General features: G+C 53.3%; 7 protein-coding genes across 7 annotated transcripts; 2 read left to right on the plus strand and 5 right to left on the minus strand.

Moving 5' to 3' along the window:
- Positions 1–169: 169 nt before the first annotated feature.
- On the minus strand, positions 170–1334 carry J4E82_005090 (uncharacterized protein; the record flags this gene model as incomplete). Its single annotated transcript, XM_051731360.1, has 5 exons — positions 170–249; positions 299–448; positions 496–918; positions 967–1208; positions 1273–1334. 5 exons carry the CDS (start codon positions 1332–1334, stop codon positions 170–172), a joined length of 957 nt encoding a protein of 318 aa, XP_051588798.1.
- A 298-nt stretch (positions 1335–1632) lies between these two features.
- Positions 1633–4569, plus strand: J4E82_005091 (uncharacterized protein; the record flags this gene model as incomplete). The annotated part of the gene is made up of 2 exons (XM_051731361.1): positions 1633–1649; positions 1704–4569. 2 exons carry the CDS (start codon positions 1633–1635, stop codon positions 4567–4569), a joined length of 2883 nt encoding a protein of 960 aa, XP_051588799.1.
- A 315-nt stretch (positions 4570–4884) lies between these two features.
- J4E82_005092 (uncharacterized protein) lies at positions 4885–5663 on the minus strand (the record flags this gene model as incomplete). Its single annotated transcript, XM_051731362.1, has 2 exons — positions 4885–5126; positions 5201–5663. The coding sequence occupies 2 exons, from the start codon at positions 5661–5663 to the stop codon at positions 4885–4887; spliced, it is 705 nt and encodes a 234-aa protein (XP_051588800.1).
- Positions 5664–6457: 794 nt separating this feature from the next.
- Positions 6458–7309, minus strand: J4E82_005093 (uncharacterized protein; the record flags this gene model as incomplete). The annotated part of the gene is made up of 1 exon (XM_051731363.1): positions 6458–7309. One exon carries the CDS (start codon positions 7307–7309, stop codon positions 6458–6460), a length of 852 nt encoding a protein of 283 aa, XP_051588801.1.
- A 1972-nt stretch (positions 7310–9281) lies between these two features.
- J4E82_005094 (uncharacterized protein) lies at positions 9282–10963 on the minus strand (the record flags this gene model as incomplete). The annotated part of the gene is made up of 3 exons (XM_051731364.1): positions 9282–9794; positions 9842–10706; positions 10755–10963. The coding sequence occupies 3 exons, from the start codon at positions 10961–10963 to the stop codon at positions 9282–9284; spliced, it is 1587 nt and encodes a 528-aa protein (XP_051588802.1).
- Positions 10964–11127: 164 nt separating this feature from the next.
- On the plus strand, positions 11128–14121 carry PRP16 (DEAH-box RNA helicase prp16; the record flags this gene model as incomplete). Its single annotated transcript, XM_051731365.1, has 1 exon — positions 11128–14121. One exon carries the CDS (start codon positions 11128–11130, stop codon positions 14119–14121), a length of 2994 nt encoding a protein of 997 aa, XP_051588803.1.
- A 448-nt stretch (positions 14122–14569) lies between these two features.
- On the minus strand, positions 14570–16292 carry J4E82_005096 (uncharacterized protein; the record flags this gene model as incomplete). The annotated part of the gene is made up of 2 exons (XM_051731366.1): positions 14570–16027; positions 16074–16292. 2 exons carry the CDS (start codon positions 16290–16292, stop codon positions 14570–14572), a joined length of 1677 nt encoding a protein of 558 aa, XP_051588804.1.
- Positions 16293–16731: the final 439 nt, after the last annotated feature.

Below are 16731 nucleotides of genomic sequence, written 5' to 3' on the forward strand. Positions count from 1 at the left end.
GGTGAAGATATGATGAATGGTTTGCTCTTGCCTGCATTTAAGGCAGGTTTCAATCGCTATCTACATGGTCTGCACTCAGCGATACTAGACCTCACGCCGGACACAAATGACTCTCTTCGAATGACTAGACCCACGCACGTCATGTTTGGAAACAACTGCTTGACCTTGTCTATGCTTGAACCTTGAAAGTACGACCGCTGGCTGTCTTGCGCTCCTTCTCCTCTGCCTCGGGTCGGGCTCTGCGAAGAACTATATTTTGTCAGCACAAATATGACACAAGTAAGACGGTGTAGAATACCTTGGAGGAAGTCTGCAGTCCGCTTGCGCATCCTTGTGTGGATGAAGGCCTTTGAAGCCTTGATGTGGTAGTGAAAGTAGTCTCGGAAGGTTTGGATATGCGAGATAACATCCTCGCGCCGTTGCTTGGCAAGATGGCGAGGGAAGAGCACTGCCAGAGTTAGCCGGGAGTACAGCAAGTGGGCTTGGAATGCGTACCAAATGTGATGTAGCCGATCTCAGCTGAGCCAGAGTTGTCGACTCCTGGGATACCTTGCAGCTCTAGGGGTGGGTCGTTCCTGAAGAGTACTTGTGGTGCGTTCTGAATAGCTCTCCGTCTGGCGTCGACGAACTCCTGGAGGAACACCTTTCCGAATATCCTGTCTGTCTCTTCCCGGAACACAGTGGAGAAGATGACAGTGACACGGTCGTGGCTGGCCTTGATGTAGATGGCCTCCTCCTCTCTGTAGTGGATCGCGCGCACGGCACCTCCTTCTGCTACACCCTGCGGCGCCGACTCAGATGTGTATTTGGAAGCTTCTTCCTGCAATTCATGGAATTCGTCAAAGGCCTGCTCGAAGGGTGCAGCCATGGCGTTCCGCTTTAGGAGGGACACACGTCGGACCAGGTCTTCTTTGGCCTCTGCACAAGGTCAGCATCTTGCTTCACCAGTCTGGGCATGCACCGTACCCTGCTCTTCCGGTAGGTTCTCCAAGTCGACCAGCACCGAGAAGTCGTAGCCAGACTCGGGCTCCACGATGTAAGGCCCATACTCTCGCTCCAGCACTGCCTGCGCGCCATACTGGACCAGCTCCTTGAAGCACTTGATGTGCAACGACACTAGTATCTTTGTCTTGCTCTCCGGTGTCGAGATGTGGAAGGTGACGCCGTCAAAGTCGGAGACGACCTGGTCAATGTTGGCGGTAGCTCCTCTATGTGCTGTTAGCTACCTGGCTGCTGCTGCTGCGGAGCGGAAGGCAGCGGGGTATTGCGCACCCATTGATTCGTTCCCTGAGTAGGGACTCGATAAGCACGTTTTGGTAGTCGAGAAGAAGCATGTTGGTGGTTCAGCTTCTGGTAGGCGGGTTGGCTTGGTCGGGCGGGCAGCTATCGAGGGCGGTGATGCGGAGGACGGAGGTGTGCTGTGATGCTGGAAGGTGGGCCTAGCGCAATTCGTGGGGTTGGCCCTTGTCTAAAAAGTTTCGAGAAAGTAACCAACTCCCAACCCGACCGTTACCAGTGGCGCATACCCGTGAACCTTGTATACGGAGCGCAATGACCTGAAGACACTGCTTCTGAGCTTCTTCCAATACTCCCGTCACGCGATATCCGATTTTTTTCTAGAGGCGGCGCAAAATGGTCAAATCCTACAGGTAATGCGCACATGCAGCGCAAATGGAACAGAGCTCGTACTGACTGCCATGTAGCAAATATGAGCAGACCGATGCCTTTGGCGTGGTCGCGACTGCCACTTCCAACATCATTTGGACCCCAGAAGGCCTCACCCAGCCCGGTTCGAGTCGATCCGCAGGCGCCGGACGCGCATACGCCGCCGCCAACGAAGAAGTGCTATGTTGGGATGTAAAGAAGGGTGAACTCATGAGCAGATGGCGCGACAATACCTGTACCGAGGAAGTAACCGTCATTTGCCGGAGCGAAGTCGATCCAGATGTCTTTGCCGTGGGTTACGCCGACGGAAGCATACGCATTTGGGATGCGCGAACGTCGACCGTCATCATCAGTTTCAATGGACACAAATCTGCAGTTACCGTCTTGACTTTTGACCAAAGTGGGGTACGCCTGGCGAGTGGTTCCAAGGATACGGATATTGTGGTTTGGGACCTGGTGTCGGAAACCGGCTTGTTCAAGCTGAGAGGGCACAAGGGCCAAATTACTGGTCTACAGTTCCTCCACCCCAGCAGTGCTTCGCAAGAAGATGGCGCAGATGACGAAGAGATGGACACGGACGCAGACCAAGCCTTCTTACTATCTACCAGCAAGGACGCTTTGATCAAGATTTGGGATGTTACCACTCAACACTGCATCGAGACCCATATTGCACAAACCAACGGAGAATGCTGGGCACTCGGCGTTTCGCCCGATGGCAGCGGTTGCATAACGGCAGGCAACGACGGCGAGCTCAAAGTGTGGGCTATTGACCTGCCGGGCCTTCGAAGAGCAGGCTCAACTATTGGCGAAGGAACAGAACAAGAATTTCTCACACCCAGAGGCATACTATACCGGACAGGCAAGGATAGGACACAAGGCATCTCTTTCTACGCCAAGGCTGATTACATTGCCGTACATGGCGCAGAGAAGGCTGTTGAGATATGGCGGATTAAGACACCAGAAGAAGTCCGGAAAAGCTTAATCAGGAAGAGGAAGAGAAGGCGGGAGAAGGCCAAGACTGAGACGAACGGGGACGACGACGCTGATGCTGACGACAAGGTCAACGCCGCCGATGCTGAGATAGGCGAGGTCTTCGTACCTTACGTTACCGTACGGACAGCTGGAAAAGTAAGATCGGTCGCATGGATGCACATCAAAGGAACGAAGAAGCTGCAGCTACTGATCGGTACCAACAACAACCTTATTGACGTTTACGAGATACCCCAACGAAGCAAGACAAAGAGCGAGGAAGCACCCGAGTACAGCCGCACACTATCCGTCGAACTCTCTGGTCACAGAAACGATGTACGGGCGCTCGCACTCAGCTCCGATGATCGCATGCTGGCATCCGCGTCGAGTGGTGGACTCAAGATCTGGAACGTCAAGACGCAAAATTGCTTGCGTACCCTTGAATGTGGCTATGCACTTTGCTGCGCTTTCTTGCCTGGTGACAAGATTGTTGTTGTCGGAACGAAAGACGGAGACATTGAGCTGTACGACATAGCGGCATCCACGTTACTAGACAAAATCGACGCACACGAAGGAGCCGTTTGGACTATGCAGGTACACCCTGACGGAAAATCTCTCATCACTGGCAGCGCCGACAAGTCCATCAAGTTCTGGAACTTCGAGATCGTCCAAGAAGAGATTCCAGGAACGAAACGCACGACACCTCGCCTCAAGCTCGTCGAGTCGCGCATACTGAAGGTCAACGATGATGTTCTGAGCGTGCAAGTTTCGCCCGACTCTAAACTCCTCGCCGTAGCAACGCTCGACAACACTGTCAAGGTCTTTTTCGTCGACTCGCTGAAGCTCTTCCTCAACCTCTATGGCCACAAGCTGCCTGTGCTCAACATGTCGATCTCCAGCGACAGCAAACTCATCGCGACCTGTTCCGCGGACAAGAACGTCCGTATCTGGGGTCTCGACTTTGGCGATTGTCACAAAGCGCTCTTTGGTCACGAAGACAGTATCATGCAAATATCCTTCATCCCCCACCCTGTCGATAACGACGAACGCCACATCTTCTTCAGTGCCTCCAAGGACCGCACAATCAAGAGCTGGGACGGCGACAAGTTCCAACAAATCCAGAAGTTCAAGGGTCATCACGGTGAAATCTGGGCCATGACTGTCGCTCGAACAGGCGATTTCATCGTCACAGCGAGCCACGACAAGAGCATACGCATCTGGACCCGGTCTGAAGAGCCCATCTTCCTCGAAGAAGAACGCGAACGGGAGCTAGAAGAAATGTACGAAAAGACACTAGCCACCAACCTCGAAGACGATGAGGACATGACTGGCGAACGCGCCGAGGCAGTCGACGCCAGCAAACAAACGATCACCACCCTCACAGCCGGAGAACGAATCCAAGAAGCCCTCGACCTGGGCATCGCCGACCTAGACGTTGTCCGAGACTGGGAAACCCAACGCAAAACCAATCCCAAAATCGCCCCGCCACAGCGTAACCCCCTGTTTCTTGCTCTAGGCAATATATCCGCTGAACGACACGTCCTCAACACCATGTCCAAAATTCCTGCTGCTCAGCTGCACGACGCGTTGCTCGTTCTACCCTTCTCATCTCTACCCGCTCTCTTCACTTTCCTGGCTATTTGGGTGCGCAAACAGTGGAACGTAACACTGACTTGCCGCGTCCTCTTCTTCATGCTCAAAACGCACCAGAAGCAAATTGTTGCCAGCAGAGAACTCAAGACGGTGCTTGAGCTTATGCGAAGTGACCTCAGGAAGACGCTGGTGGGTAACAAGGATTTGATTGGGTTCAATGTTGCGGCGTTGAGATTTGTGGGGGAGAGGGTGGATGAGGCGAAGTTGGTTAGGTGGGAGGATGTTGATAAGCTGGACGAGGAGAAGAACAGGAAGAAGAGAGGGTTTGTGGATGTTGCGTAGGTCGGTGGATGAGGTTGCATTTCGAGGCGTTTTCTCTCTCTCTTAAACATTTGGGTGTCAAAAGTAGTTATTCGGTGTAAAGATCTACGTTGCGAATGCTCATTCATCGTATTTGAAAGGGTTTACACTTTGTTGAGAATGACTGAATCAGACGTAATGCTTCGTGCCGACCGGCCGTGGTTCACTTTCGTAGTGAACATGTCTAATCCCACAGGTGATTGTACAAGTCTTTACAGACGTGCTGCCCAGTGTCCACATACACACACAGCATATCTTCGCGCTCTTCTACTACCAAAGCTGTTTCCAATTCAACGTCTATCCCATGGCCTTCAGGAAGTTAGCCTCCTTGATGGTAGCTCTCCTCTTATTCCTCATCGCCTTTGTCAACTCCTCTCGCGCATCCTGCGCCTTGATCGACCCCTCCAGACTACCGTCTCCAGCCGGTAAATCAATAGTTTGCTCGTACAACGGCACTTTTGGTACCATCATCTCCGGGTTCATGGCTTGTTCCTTACGGAGGCGCTTCGCAGCTAAACGACGTTGTTTCTTTGATTTCGCTGTACGCTAGTTAGCAAAGTCGGTCCTTCGGCATAATATAGATACGGGTAAGCAGATCCAAGAGAAGACGTACAGAACAAATCTCCCGCTCCAGCCTCGGCCTTCTTCTCCTGTCGGTCCAATATCGTCCACAGCCAACTCGGGTATTCGTCATCAGCCAACGCAACAGGGTCCTGTCTATCTTTCAAGAAATTCAATCCCTTGAGTGGTTGTCCAGCCGGTATACTGCTCTTTACCAGCGGCGCAGCCTTCTTCTTTGCAGCCTCCGCAGCCGTAGCCTTGAGATCCGGACTCGCAGCTGGCGTTAACGGCTCGCTAAAAGGCTGTGCGGCGGATGTAGAAGTTGCGGTTGGCGGTGTGTGCGAGGATGTCGAGTCGCCTTGGCGACCTGCGGATTGCGTTGCGGTGCTTGCGGAGATTGGTGTTGCGTTGCGGAGGGGCGTTGTGGTGGTGAGGAAGCGTGAGGCCTGTTGTGGGCGTGGGAATGGGGCTGTTTGTGCGCGCGAGGCGGCCCGGAGACAGGTTCGACATATCATCTTGGCCGTGTGTGTATGTGTGGGCGTGGCTTTCAATTGGATCTCTCCTTCGTTGTACTGGTCAAAAGTTTGAGATGCAAAGGGAAGGATGCCGAGGTGTTTCGCCGATTCCGGATCACGCTAGAGCCATCCTTGTCTCCATGCCTGCCTCCCGCAGTGTGCTCGATCTCGGGAGCGCGATGCATGGTGCATAAACGCCATCCCATGCTTCGTCGTTGTTGCCTGTGTTTGAGTCTCACATGTGGCTATCGCTACTGTGATTTTGGCAGGTGCCATACTTCAAATGGCACCTTCCGGATCCAGCACGTCCCATGGACAGTGTATGATAACAAGATAGCGGAAGGACATCACCGATTAGGCAAACACAATCAAGTGCACAAGGGATGGATAGGTGTATGTATACATTTTGATTCCGAAGCATGGTCGTCTGAGTCAGACATGAACGCAGTGTAACCACCACGTCCAGCAGACCCAGACGCATGCATCGTGTTCCTCCGATTCCGCCTGCGGCTGACCGCCTCAATAACATCGTACAAGACAAACGTGAAAGATTCGTTAGAGATAGTGTGGGATTAGTGCCCAAGCTTGACGCTGGTATTCCGGAACGCCTTAGTGTGTTCCTTCCAACCATGCCAGCAGATCAAATATGAGACAAAGAAAAACTAGAATTAGACCAAGGAGTGGTGGGATCAAAGTCCGCAAGTATGTACACGGAAGCGAGAGCGTAAGACATCGTCTAAGGTATAGTGCCGAGAGCAAAAGAGGCCGTCCAGGAAGCACAGTAAAGAAACTTCTCAGATCCAAGCCATGGGAGGAGCTTGGTGCGGGACGCCGAACCGATGGCTGAAAAGTGGTCGGATCTCTGAGAGGTAGTCGGCAGCACAGAAGGACGCGAGGTTCTTTGAGCGCATAACCGAAAGGTCAGCCTCGGCCTCTGCATCTCGTACTACGCCACCGAATTCCTCAACAACCTCGTTGAGTTGCTCCAGTTCGCGGCCAAAGGGGTGACTCTCTTCTTCAATCGTGCCTTTGAACATGTCAAGTGAAGATCGCTGCTCGCGAGAGTGACGTGCAGAACCAACGCTTCCACGCGAGTTCACACTGCCACGAGTACCGACGTTCTGGAGAGATCGCTTGTGCGCCAGTCGCTCGTGTGCACGTTTGCTGTGCGAAAGAGCCCTTTGAGGAATAGCAGGCACAGCCTCTACTGGCTCCTCCTTGACTTGCTTGAGACTGGTGGTTGACGCAGACTTCTTGAGTTGCTTGCCAGCGGAGGAAAAGTAGCCAGAAAGGTGGTTGGGCGCAGGCGAGCTGGGTGAAGACTCCACGGAAGAGGCATCCGTAAGGGCAGTGTCCCTTGATCCATGGGAAGAGGCTCGGGAGCGTGTTGACACACTGTGGTCCGAGTCGTCTGCCGAAGAGTGGCTCAGAGAGGTTGATGAAGAAACATTCCTTAGGGTCGAGATATCGGGGGCGTTGTACGAAAGCATGTTGGTAGTGGATACCAGGGCGATAGGAAGGGATATTTTCGTACGGTCAAAGTTGTTGGGGGCTTTGACACTCTGGCTACGAGTTGGTGATACCGGAGACTCTTTCGGGTCGTCAGTCCGCTTAATGCGCCTAGTCATGGCACGAGCGAGAGACATATTGATGGATTAATTCAAAGCAGAGGTGCGATATTGCAAATAAGGGTCCAACTGTCGGTCCTGGGGCCGGTAATTCAGGCGGTGACTGTAGTTGGTCGCTATCTAGGTGAGCTGCAGATATGCGGGGTATTGCCGGATGTAGATTGCGCTTGGTGCTGGCACGAGGTCCAAACAGTCGCGAGCTAGAGTAGCACTAATGCGTTTGCTACGTTAATCTAGAAAGAATCTGGAAAAGATCACGCTGTGCTTTCGGTGGTGTATTCGAGACGCGTGACCTTATCAGTGTAACAGTGCACTGGACTTGGGAGTTGTATCTGTTGTACGGATGACGCTAAGATGTTGGCTTGGGGTCCGGCGCAGTTGATTCCAAGGTTCCGATCGAGTCCTTGGGTTCCTTTGATGGTCTTTTGGGTTTTCTTAATGTTGGCTCTGGGGCGCGTAGTGATGAAGTGAAGAATGAATCGTGGATATGAAGAAGGATAGTCTGTCAAAGAGTGTAGAGACCAGCTGTGTCGTAAGGAGCGAACACCGGGCCGCGAAATGAGGGAGTGATAGCTGCTGTGGAAGGCAACGAGCGCGTAAGGCAAAGGAAGGGAGAAGGCCTGAAGAAGAGGGCGCGCGATAGAGCGACTGAATGGGTTGAAAAACCAGCATCCCCGGGGCGGCAGGCTAACCAAGCCGCGTCGACATGTCTCTCGAAGATTGGTAGGAGTGACCGGGGCAAGGCCAGAACCAAGCAAAAAGCAGCAAATCAGAGTGTATTGGTTCCTGGGGTGCTGAGTTAGTGGCGTCGACACAGCCCGGCTAAGTTTAGCGGGCACTATGTTTTCTATAGCTGGCGAATGGGATTGCCTCGCAGAGAGTGCATCTGCCGCCCATGCGTCTCAGATTGAGCCGGGGCTCGTTGGCCTGTTTAGTTGATCCGCACGCTTTCGTTGGGGCTCCAAAGGCCCGCTGTTTCAACGCTGCCCACAATCAGAGATCCACTACCGAGCTGAATGAAGGGCTTTCCCTATCTTGTCGCACGGCATTGACATGTGAGATGATTTGGGTGCATGGCGGATAGGTGAATAAAAATTGCAGTCGAAGGCCGGTGGCACAGTTGTCATTCTGCCTAGACAGCTCACCACGCATAGCATGGGATATGGATAAGCTCCGATGCCAGCGAAAACGGTACCGTGGTTGTGTTGGCGACGGCGCAATCTGTCAACCCGCTCCTAATCCGGTCACCTGGCACTCTCGAACCTTGTGCAGAGGCGCCAAAAGCAGACCTCTCACTCGGTGCCACAATCGTACCTCAGGGACGCACGAATGACAGTAGTCATCAAAGGGACCGATGGCATGATGATGGTTTTGACCCTCCGAGGTTTCTGCCTCGCGTGGCCTTGGTGGTTTCGAAACTGATAAGGGCCGAGACGAGGGAACCTTGGGAATGACGATCTCGCCGTCATCTTGCGAGATCGAGACTCTGAAGCAGCGTCGTCGTCGGGTCCACATTGTGGAGATGTTGGTGCCCTAAGCTGCAAACGCAGGCAGATCAGCCGGTCGCTTGTCGGCTGCGTGGTGTGAGTTCGCCCGCTCGTTCACTTTGCTTCGTCACGCTCGGGCGCTGGCACTGAAAACGAATTTGAGTTTATCGTTTACTGTTGCTCGTGGTGATGGTGATGTCATTACAACGTTCAATGATGAATCGTGTTGCGACACGATGAGGCTACCCGATTCAGATGAGATGAAAGGAGCTGAAAAGCAAGGGCGAGCTGTCCAGGTCGTCGGGCAATTTTTGAAACGCGTGCGGGACCTGACTCGCGAATGCGACCCGCGAAACACCACCGTACAAGGGTCTCTCGAGCGTTGCGGGGTCAAGCTTCACAAATAGTTTGATTGTGCAACATGTAGGTAATGGTGCAAATGGTATCAGATCTTGGTACATTCGCCACGTTTTGTAGGTCCTATATGCCCAGGGTATCATCGTCTACTCCTCCATCGACTCCCAGCCCTTCTCGGCACCCTCCTCCTCGCCCTCGTCGTCGCTCTCGCCTTCCTCACTATCAGAGTCTGTGTCCTGCTCCTCAAGACCCACGAGCCTCTCCTTGCCATCTCCTCTAATCGCAGGCACCTTGCTGGCAAAGGCTGCACGTACGGCTGCGTTGGTGCTCGTGTCCCAGATCTGTACTGCACCTTTGCTTCCTGCGACTGCCAGCCGGAAACCGACTTCTTTGTCGGGTGCAAAGGATGTTGAGAAGACGCGCCCAACACCAAGATCCCGTGAAACAACCATGCTTGGTCCGTTGTCCTGGATGTTCCACAGTTTTACTTGCTTGTCTGTTGAGCCTGTGACCAGGTAGCCGGGTATCACTGGGTTGATGTCGAATGAAGAGATGGATTCGTCATGTGCTTGCAATACCCATACCGGCTTTGAGGCAGAGGGGTCTTTTGGCGCATTGCGAACGTCGTGGTAGTGTATCATACCATTCTCAGTAGAGACCTGGGATTGTCAGTACGACGTGATGGAACTCGTGTTACAAGACTTACGTAGAAGTAGTTGGGGTCGTGAGGATTCCACCGCACAGTCTCGACATCACTCTCAACACCCCATCGTGGCGCCTTTGCGTCGGGTGCACGCACGTCGGCTGCCACAACAGTTCTGTCGTAGCTACCACTAAGCAGTGCAGTGGCCTCGACGGGATGCCAGGCTACGGAGCAGACCTTATCCGTGTGGTACGTGTATGACTTGGCACACTTTGTCGTGTTCAGGTCCCACAGCTTGATGGTCTTGTCTGCGGATGAAGAAGCGAGGAAATTCCGATGTTGTCGGTTTGCTGCAAGTGAGAGGACCGAGTCGACGTGGAACTCGTCGTTGGCCTTCTTCGACTTCTTCTTCTTCTTTTTAGGCTTGTCCGCCTTGTCCTCGGCGCCTTGTCCCAGTACTGCGTCTGGATACATGCTGTCTACCACGTCCAGGTTCCAGATCTCGATATCGGGGTCCATGGTTCCAATCGCCACGTAGTTGCCCCTGCCTTCACTCGTGCCTATAGACTTGCCCACAGGCAGATCTAACCATTCGACGGCAAGCGGGATGGCAGGCAGCATGATGTCGTGGTGCACGTAGAGATTGTCATCCTCGTCCTCGTATACATAGACTTCGAGATGGGCGACTTCGTCCTCTATGCGACCAGCCAAAACTAGGTTGTCTGTAGCCAAGATTTGAAGCTCTTCGCGATCTTCTTCGTCCTCTTCCTCTCCGCCCTGCATGGTGATGTACGGATCGTCCTCGTCGTTCTCGTGGAAGACTAGGTTCTTTGCGTTTCCGAACATGGCCATGGTGTCGCCCTGGTCTTCGGCAACATCGTCGTCGTAGTGCTCGAGGTCGTATTCCTTGAGGTCGTCATCATCGTCCCTCGAGACTTGTCAGCATGGAAGAAATAGATTTTTCGGGCGCACGCACCCATCATCCTTCTTGGACGCCTTGGACGAGGTGCCGTTCTTGACCTTCTCCTCAGCCTGGGCCTCCTCGAGCTCCTCCTTGGCGTCCTCGAGTTGCAGGTTGGCCAGCTTGGAGATGCGCTCGTATTCGTCCTCGTCGAAATGGTATCTTGAGGGGAAGGGCGCCGCAAAGCCACGCGGCACCCATGTTGTCGTCGTAATCATAGACATTGCGCTGGTGGTGTGAAGTGAAATGCGCAGTGAGGGCGCAAGTGCAAGGCGCGTGGGGAACTTTTTCAAAAGTTGGAAATAATTTTGGGCGCCCCGCAACGATTGGCCGAAGCTCCTGGCCCGCCTATCGATACTGCGGACCTCCGAGCATCAACTTTCTGGACATGCCGACTTTCCAACCACAACAACGCGCCACACCGCCCCCTCTACAGCACACCATGGAACGCGGCCACAGCCCAAAGCGGCGCAAGCTCGACCCCGAGGAGTACTCCATCGCGCCCCGCCCCAAGTTCCGCAAGCCGAATCACCCAGCATCCTCCAGGGCGCACCCGCCCAAGTCGCAGGACAATGGCGCAGACCCGTCGCAGAAATCCTTCGACGGCCCAGAGCCGCTGGTCGAAGACTTTGATTCCATGGCCCTGGATCGCGACTGGTACGGCGGCGAAGAGAATGGACACACGTTCGGAGACGACACCCACAACCCGTTTGGTGGTGCTGAGAGCACATGGCTCGATGCCCAACGAGAGGCTGCTCTCACCGAGAAGAAACTGAACAACCGGGCCAGCATGAGGGCGCAACAAAAGCAGAAGGACGTGGACGCTTGGGAGACGAACCGCATGCTGCAGTCTGGAGTCGCCCAAAGAAGGACGTTTGACGACGACTTCAACGACGACGAGGATGCCATGCGCGTCCATATCCTTGTCCACGATCTGAAGCCCCCGTTCCTGGACGGCAAAACCGTCTTCACAAAGCAAATCGATCCTGTTCCAGCAGTTCGCGATCCACAGAGCGACATGGCTGTCTTCAGTAGGCGCGGCAGTCGTGTTGTGAAGGAGAAACGGCAGCAGAAAGAGCGTGCCAAACAGACCCAGGAGGCGACAAGTGCCAAGGGAACCACACTAGGAAACATCATGGGCGTCAAGGAGGAAGACACGGATAGTGCCGCCCCAGGACCGGAAGACGAGGAGAAGCAGGGCGGTAGCAAGTTTGCTCAACATCTTAGCAAGCAAGAGGGTGCGAGCGCTTTCAGTAAGAGCAAAACACTACGGGAGCAGAGACAATACCTTCCCGCCTTTGCAGTCCGCGAAGATCTCCTGCGCGTCATTCGAGACAACCAAGTCGTCATCGTCGTCGGTCAGACGGGCTCGGGAAAGACGACTCAACTGACCCAGTTCCTGTTTGAGGATGGCTACGCAAAGCAAGGACTTATCGGGTGTACACAACCTCGTCGCGTTGCAGCTATGAGTGTTGCAAAGCGCGTCAGCGAAGAGATGGAGGTCAAGTTGGGTGGTCAGGTCGGATATGCCATTCGTTTCGAGGACTGCACCAGCAAGGAGACTAAGATCAAATACATGACGGATGGTGTGTTGCTCCGAGAGTCGCTGGTAGAACCAGACCTGGACAAATACTCCTGTATCATTATGGACGAGGCGCACGAGAGAGCTTTGAACACCGATGTGTTGATGGGTCTGCTCAAGAAGGTGCTGGCGCGGAGAAGAGACCTGAAGTTGATCGTCACATCAGCTACTATGAACTCAGAACGCTTCTCGCGCTTCTACGGAGGAGCTCCCGAATTTATAATTCCAGGGCGAACATTCCCCGTTGACATTCAATATTCGCGATCGCCATGCGACGACTATGTCGACGCTGCGGTCAAACAGGTTCTTGCCATACATGTCTCCCAGGGACCTGGCGACATCCTCGTTTTCATGACGGGCCAGGAAGACATTGAAATCACATGTGAGCTTGTAGCTGAAAGGCTCAAGCTTCTCAACGATCCGCCAAAACTTAGCATTCTCCCCATCTACAGTCAGATGCCTGCTGATCTGCAAGCAAAGATCTTCGACAGAGCAGCACCAGGTGTACGCAAGGTCATTGTGGCTACCAACATTGCAGAGACTAGTTTGACAGTGGATGGCATCATGTACGTAGTAGACGCCGGATTTTCCAAGCTCAAAGTCTACAATCCAAAGATGGGCATGGACACACTTCAGATTACCCCCATTTCGCAGGCCAACGCCTCTCAGCGTGCTGGACGCGCTGGACGTACCGGGCCAGGAAAGTGCTTCCATCTATATACCGAGCGAGCCTTCCGAGACGAATTCTACATTCAAACCATCCCAGAAATCCAACGAACAAACCTCGCCAACACCGTCCTGCTTCTCAAATCACTTGGCGTCCGCGACCTACTAGACTTCGACTTCATGGACCCGCCACCCCAAGACACCATAACAACCTCGCTATTCGATCTATGGGCTCTCGGTGCCTTGGACAACATCGGCAATCTCACCGACCTCGGCCGCACCATGACAGCCTTCCCCATGGATCCGTCTCTCGCCAAACTCATCATCACAGCCACGGAATACGAATGCAGCGAAGAAATGCTCACGATCGTTGCCATGCTCTCCGTCCCTTCGGTGTTCTACCGTCCCAAAGAACGTCAGGAAGAATCAGACGCTGCGCGCGAGAAGTTTTTTGTCCCAGAGTCCGATCACCTCACCCTGCTTCACGTCTACACACAGTGGAAAGTCAACGGCTACTCCGATGGCTGGTGTGTCCGCCATTTCTTGCATCCGAAAGCGCTACGTCGTGCCAAGGAAATCCGCGATCAGATCTACGACATCATGTCCAAGCAGAAGATGAAGCTCGTCTCCTGCGGTACCGACTGGGACGTTATTCGTAAATGCATTTGCTCGGGCTACTACCACCAAGCTGCCAAGGTGAAGGGTATAGGCGAGTACATTAACCTTCGTACCAGTGTTACTATTCAGCTTCATCCTACTTCTGCTCTGTATGGCTTGGGTTACTTGCCTGATTACGTCGTGTATCATGAGTTGATTCTCACGAGCAAAGAGTACATGTCGTGTGTAACTTCTGTTGATCCGCATTGGCTGGCAGACATGGGTGCTGTCTTTTATAGTATCAAGGAAAAAGGCTACTCTGCCAGGGACAAACGTATCATGGAGACCGAGTTTAACAGGAAAGCTGAGTTGGAGGCGCAGATGGCGGTCGACAAGGCGAATGAGGACCGGAGGATTGCAGAGGAGGAAAACGGACCTATAGTCAAGAAGGCAGGGGTGGTAAAGAAGAAGGATGTGGATGAGGATGCTGTGGTCAAGAAACCAGTCATTGGAAAATCAAAGTTCAGACGCAGGTGAAGGGAATCAATCGCCTGTGTAGTTTATATAGACAGCCTCAAGAAGTCCTGAAGAAGCCTATATATGCTTCCAAGAAAACCCTCACTCTTGAAAGGTTATGAACGTGAGGCTGGTAGGCATTCAAGATGATGTAGATCACCCAGAAGACCCGATATATAAGGCTGATAAAGATTACTACACTTTGCAGGGTACCAGTGGAGAGTTGTATAACGTCAAGGTCGTCGAACATGGTCTTAAACATTAGACTAGTATCTGGTATGTGCTCATGCTACGTAAAAGGAAACAAAAGAACTCAATATGCAACGCCTAAGGGTATGCGTAGGAAAACCTGATAACAAGAAACAAAGATCAACTTTGGAAAAGAAAGATTTTCCGCAATTGCATCTCTACTATACGGTGGTGCATCCACTATGTTGTGAAGCATAATCTCCGCTGTAGATAGATACTCCTACTGCTCCTTCTCGGGTTCAGTCTCGCTCTTGACCTTGTGCGCAGCCTTGACGAGCTGCTTGAGACGCTTCTCCATGACGGTGCGTCCATCGAGTGTGTTCCAAACCTGGTGAGGCGCCTTGTTGACAACATCCCAGCTGACTAGGTTGTCTGTCAGAGTAGTGAGGTCCTTTTGCTTTCGCTCCCATTCGCTGTCCCTCCTGACTTCGATGCCACTAGACACGACGACAAGTGGAGTGTTGGCGCTCTGGATATTCCTAGCAGAGGAGACCTCGTTCTTGGAAAGGCTGTCTGCGACGAGGTTCTCTTGCAGCTGCGCCTTGATGTATTTGCCTGACTGGTATGCGTTGCGACCGTATACACGGTCCTCACGTGTGCGACCCTTGAAGAGTGCGCCTGCAAGACGAACAGTACCAAGCGGCGAAATGATACCCCAGGCCCAAAGGATGAAACCACGTCCTGCGCCGCCGTAACGGTGAAGAAGGTCCTCGTGAAGGGGGTCGACCATCATGATACCAACAACCTGCTTCATGTGGCGCGAACTGAAGATGCGGGAAACGATGCTGCCAGTACCAGCGGAAACGAGAATCCAAGGTCCCTCTTCTCCAGACTTGGCAAGAGCTTCGGAGAAAGCGTCCGCGGACATGCCGGCTGAGTGTGGTGAGGGTGCATTGTCGGAGAAGGCGTAGCCGGGACGATCCCAGTAGCAGTAGCGGGAGATGGTACCGTTCTTGTAAGCTGCGTAAGCCCAGTGCTCGAAGTCATACTCCAGTGGCGTCTCGCCGGCCTCGAGGAGAATAGTAGGGTCCTTGGATCCGCTGGTTTCAGACGCGTTTCCGACACAGGCGAGATGCACGGCGTACTTGTCGCCGTCTACAAGGATTCGGTCGCCATACATCTTGAGTGTTGCGTCGCGAGCACGCATGCCGAGAGTTCCGGTCATTAAGATGACAATGACAATGAAGATGACGGTGAGGATTGTAGCGACAGTGACAGCGAGCCATTCCTTTAGTGTGCGGCGTGTCTCAGCGCGACCGGTAAGACGTTCCTCCTCTTCATGCTTGCCGTATGCGACGACACGGTCAGTCAAAATGCACCAGACAGCCATGACGAAAGCCCAGACGACACTTGCAATACCAACCCAACCTTCCTCGAGCCTGATGCGTGGTACGGCTAGGATAAGGATCATGTCGATAGCCAAAAGTCCGGCGATGATGGCTGTGGTGATGCGCAGACCTCTGGCAGGCGTAACGAAGAAGATGGTTGCGACGAGGAGATTGCCGAGGGTTAGACATGTGTAGGCAAAGTCGAAGAAACCGGATCCGCGAGTGTGTAGGCCAGGAGGGGAGACGAAGATGGATACCAGCAATAGTACCCACCACAAGAAGGTGATGACGAGGAAGAGGATGGTCAGGTAGCGCATAGCGCGAACCGTCCAGAGGTTGTATGGCGATACCTGGCATGGTTAGATAAACACTTTGTATGAAGACTGAAGAACATACTGCTGGATCATCTGGGTCAAGGTAGCCGTCTGAATTGGGCGGTGGCCTAGGACGGTCGAGAAGCCGGGTCCTCTCGGTTGGCTCTTCGCTTCTCCTCGATGGTTGATGGCTTCTCCTGGATGACCTCGACGCTCCATCGTCATTGGGAATTGGATGTGGTTCTTCAGCCCTCAGGCCGTCCTGGTCTCCATTGTCCTTGCCGCTCCACATGCTGGGCATTCCAAGCTATTGCTGAACTAAAAACAGTTGCAGTATAACACTTCAGGCGGACAATACCAGTTGTCAAGGATGCAAAAGACTCTGCAACAGGTCCCGGAAAGTTTTGATAAAATGAGAGCTCTTCGAAGCTCGTGAAGCATTCATAATGCGACTGGGGGCGTGGAGGTTTTACTCGCGGCTGGGACGCTAAGACAAAGATCGACCGACGTCATTATCACATCCATCCGGGTTCGCGACTAGCGGCACATCAAAAGCCTAGATCGTCCCGCGGAAACCTCCAAGCGATCCGTGAATTCGCCAACCAGCTCGACGGTACGCCCAGCCTTGCGCCGTATCTCACTGTCATCTAGACGCCGCTGCGTCATTGGATTGCGAAACGGGGTCCGCGATGCATCGATTCTTCCTTCGAACGGCTGCGTGTTAGGACATTTGGCGTTGA

This window comes from Alternaria postmessia (assembly GCF_024291825.1).
Source record: "Alternaria postmessia strain BMP 2775 chromosome Unknown scaffold_26, whole genome shotgun sequence".
Lineage (NCBI taxonomy): Eukaryota > Fungi > Ascomycota > Dothideomycetes > Pleosporales > Pleosporaceae > Alternaria > Alternaria postmessia.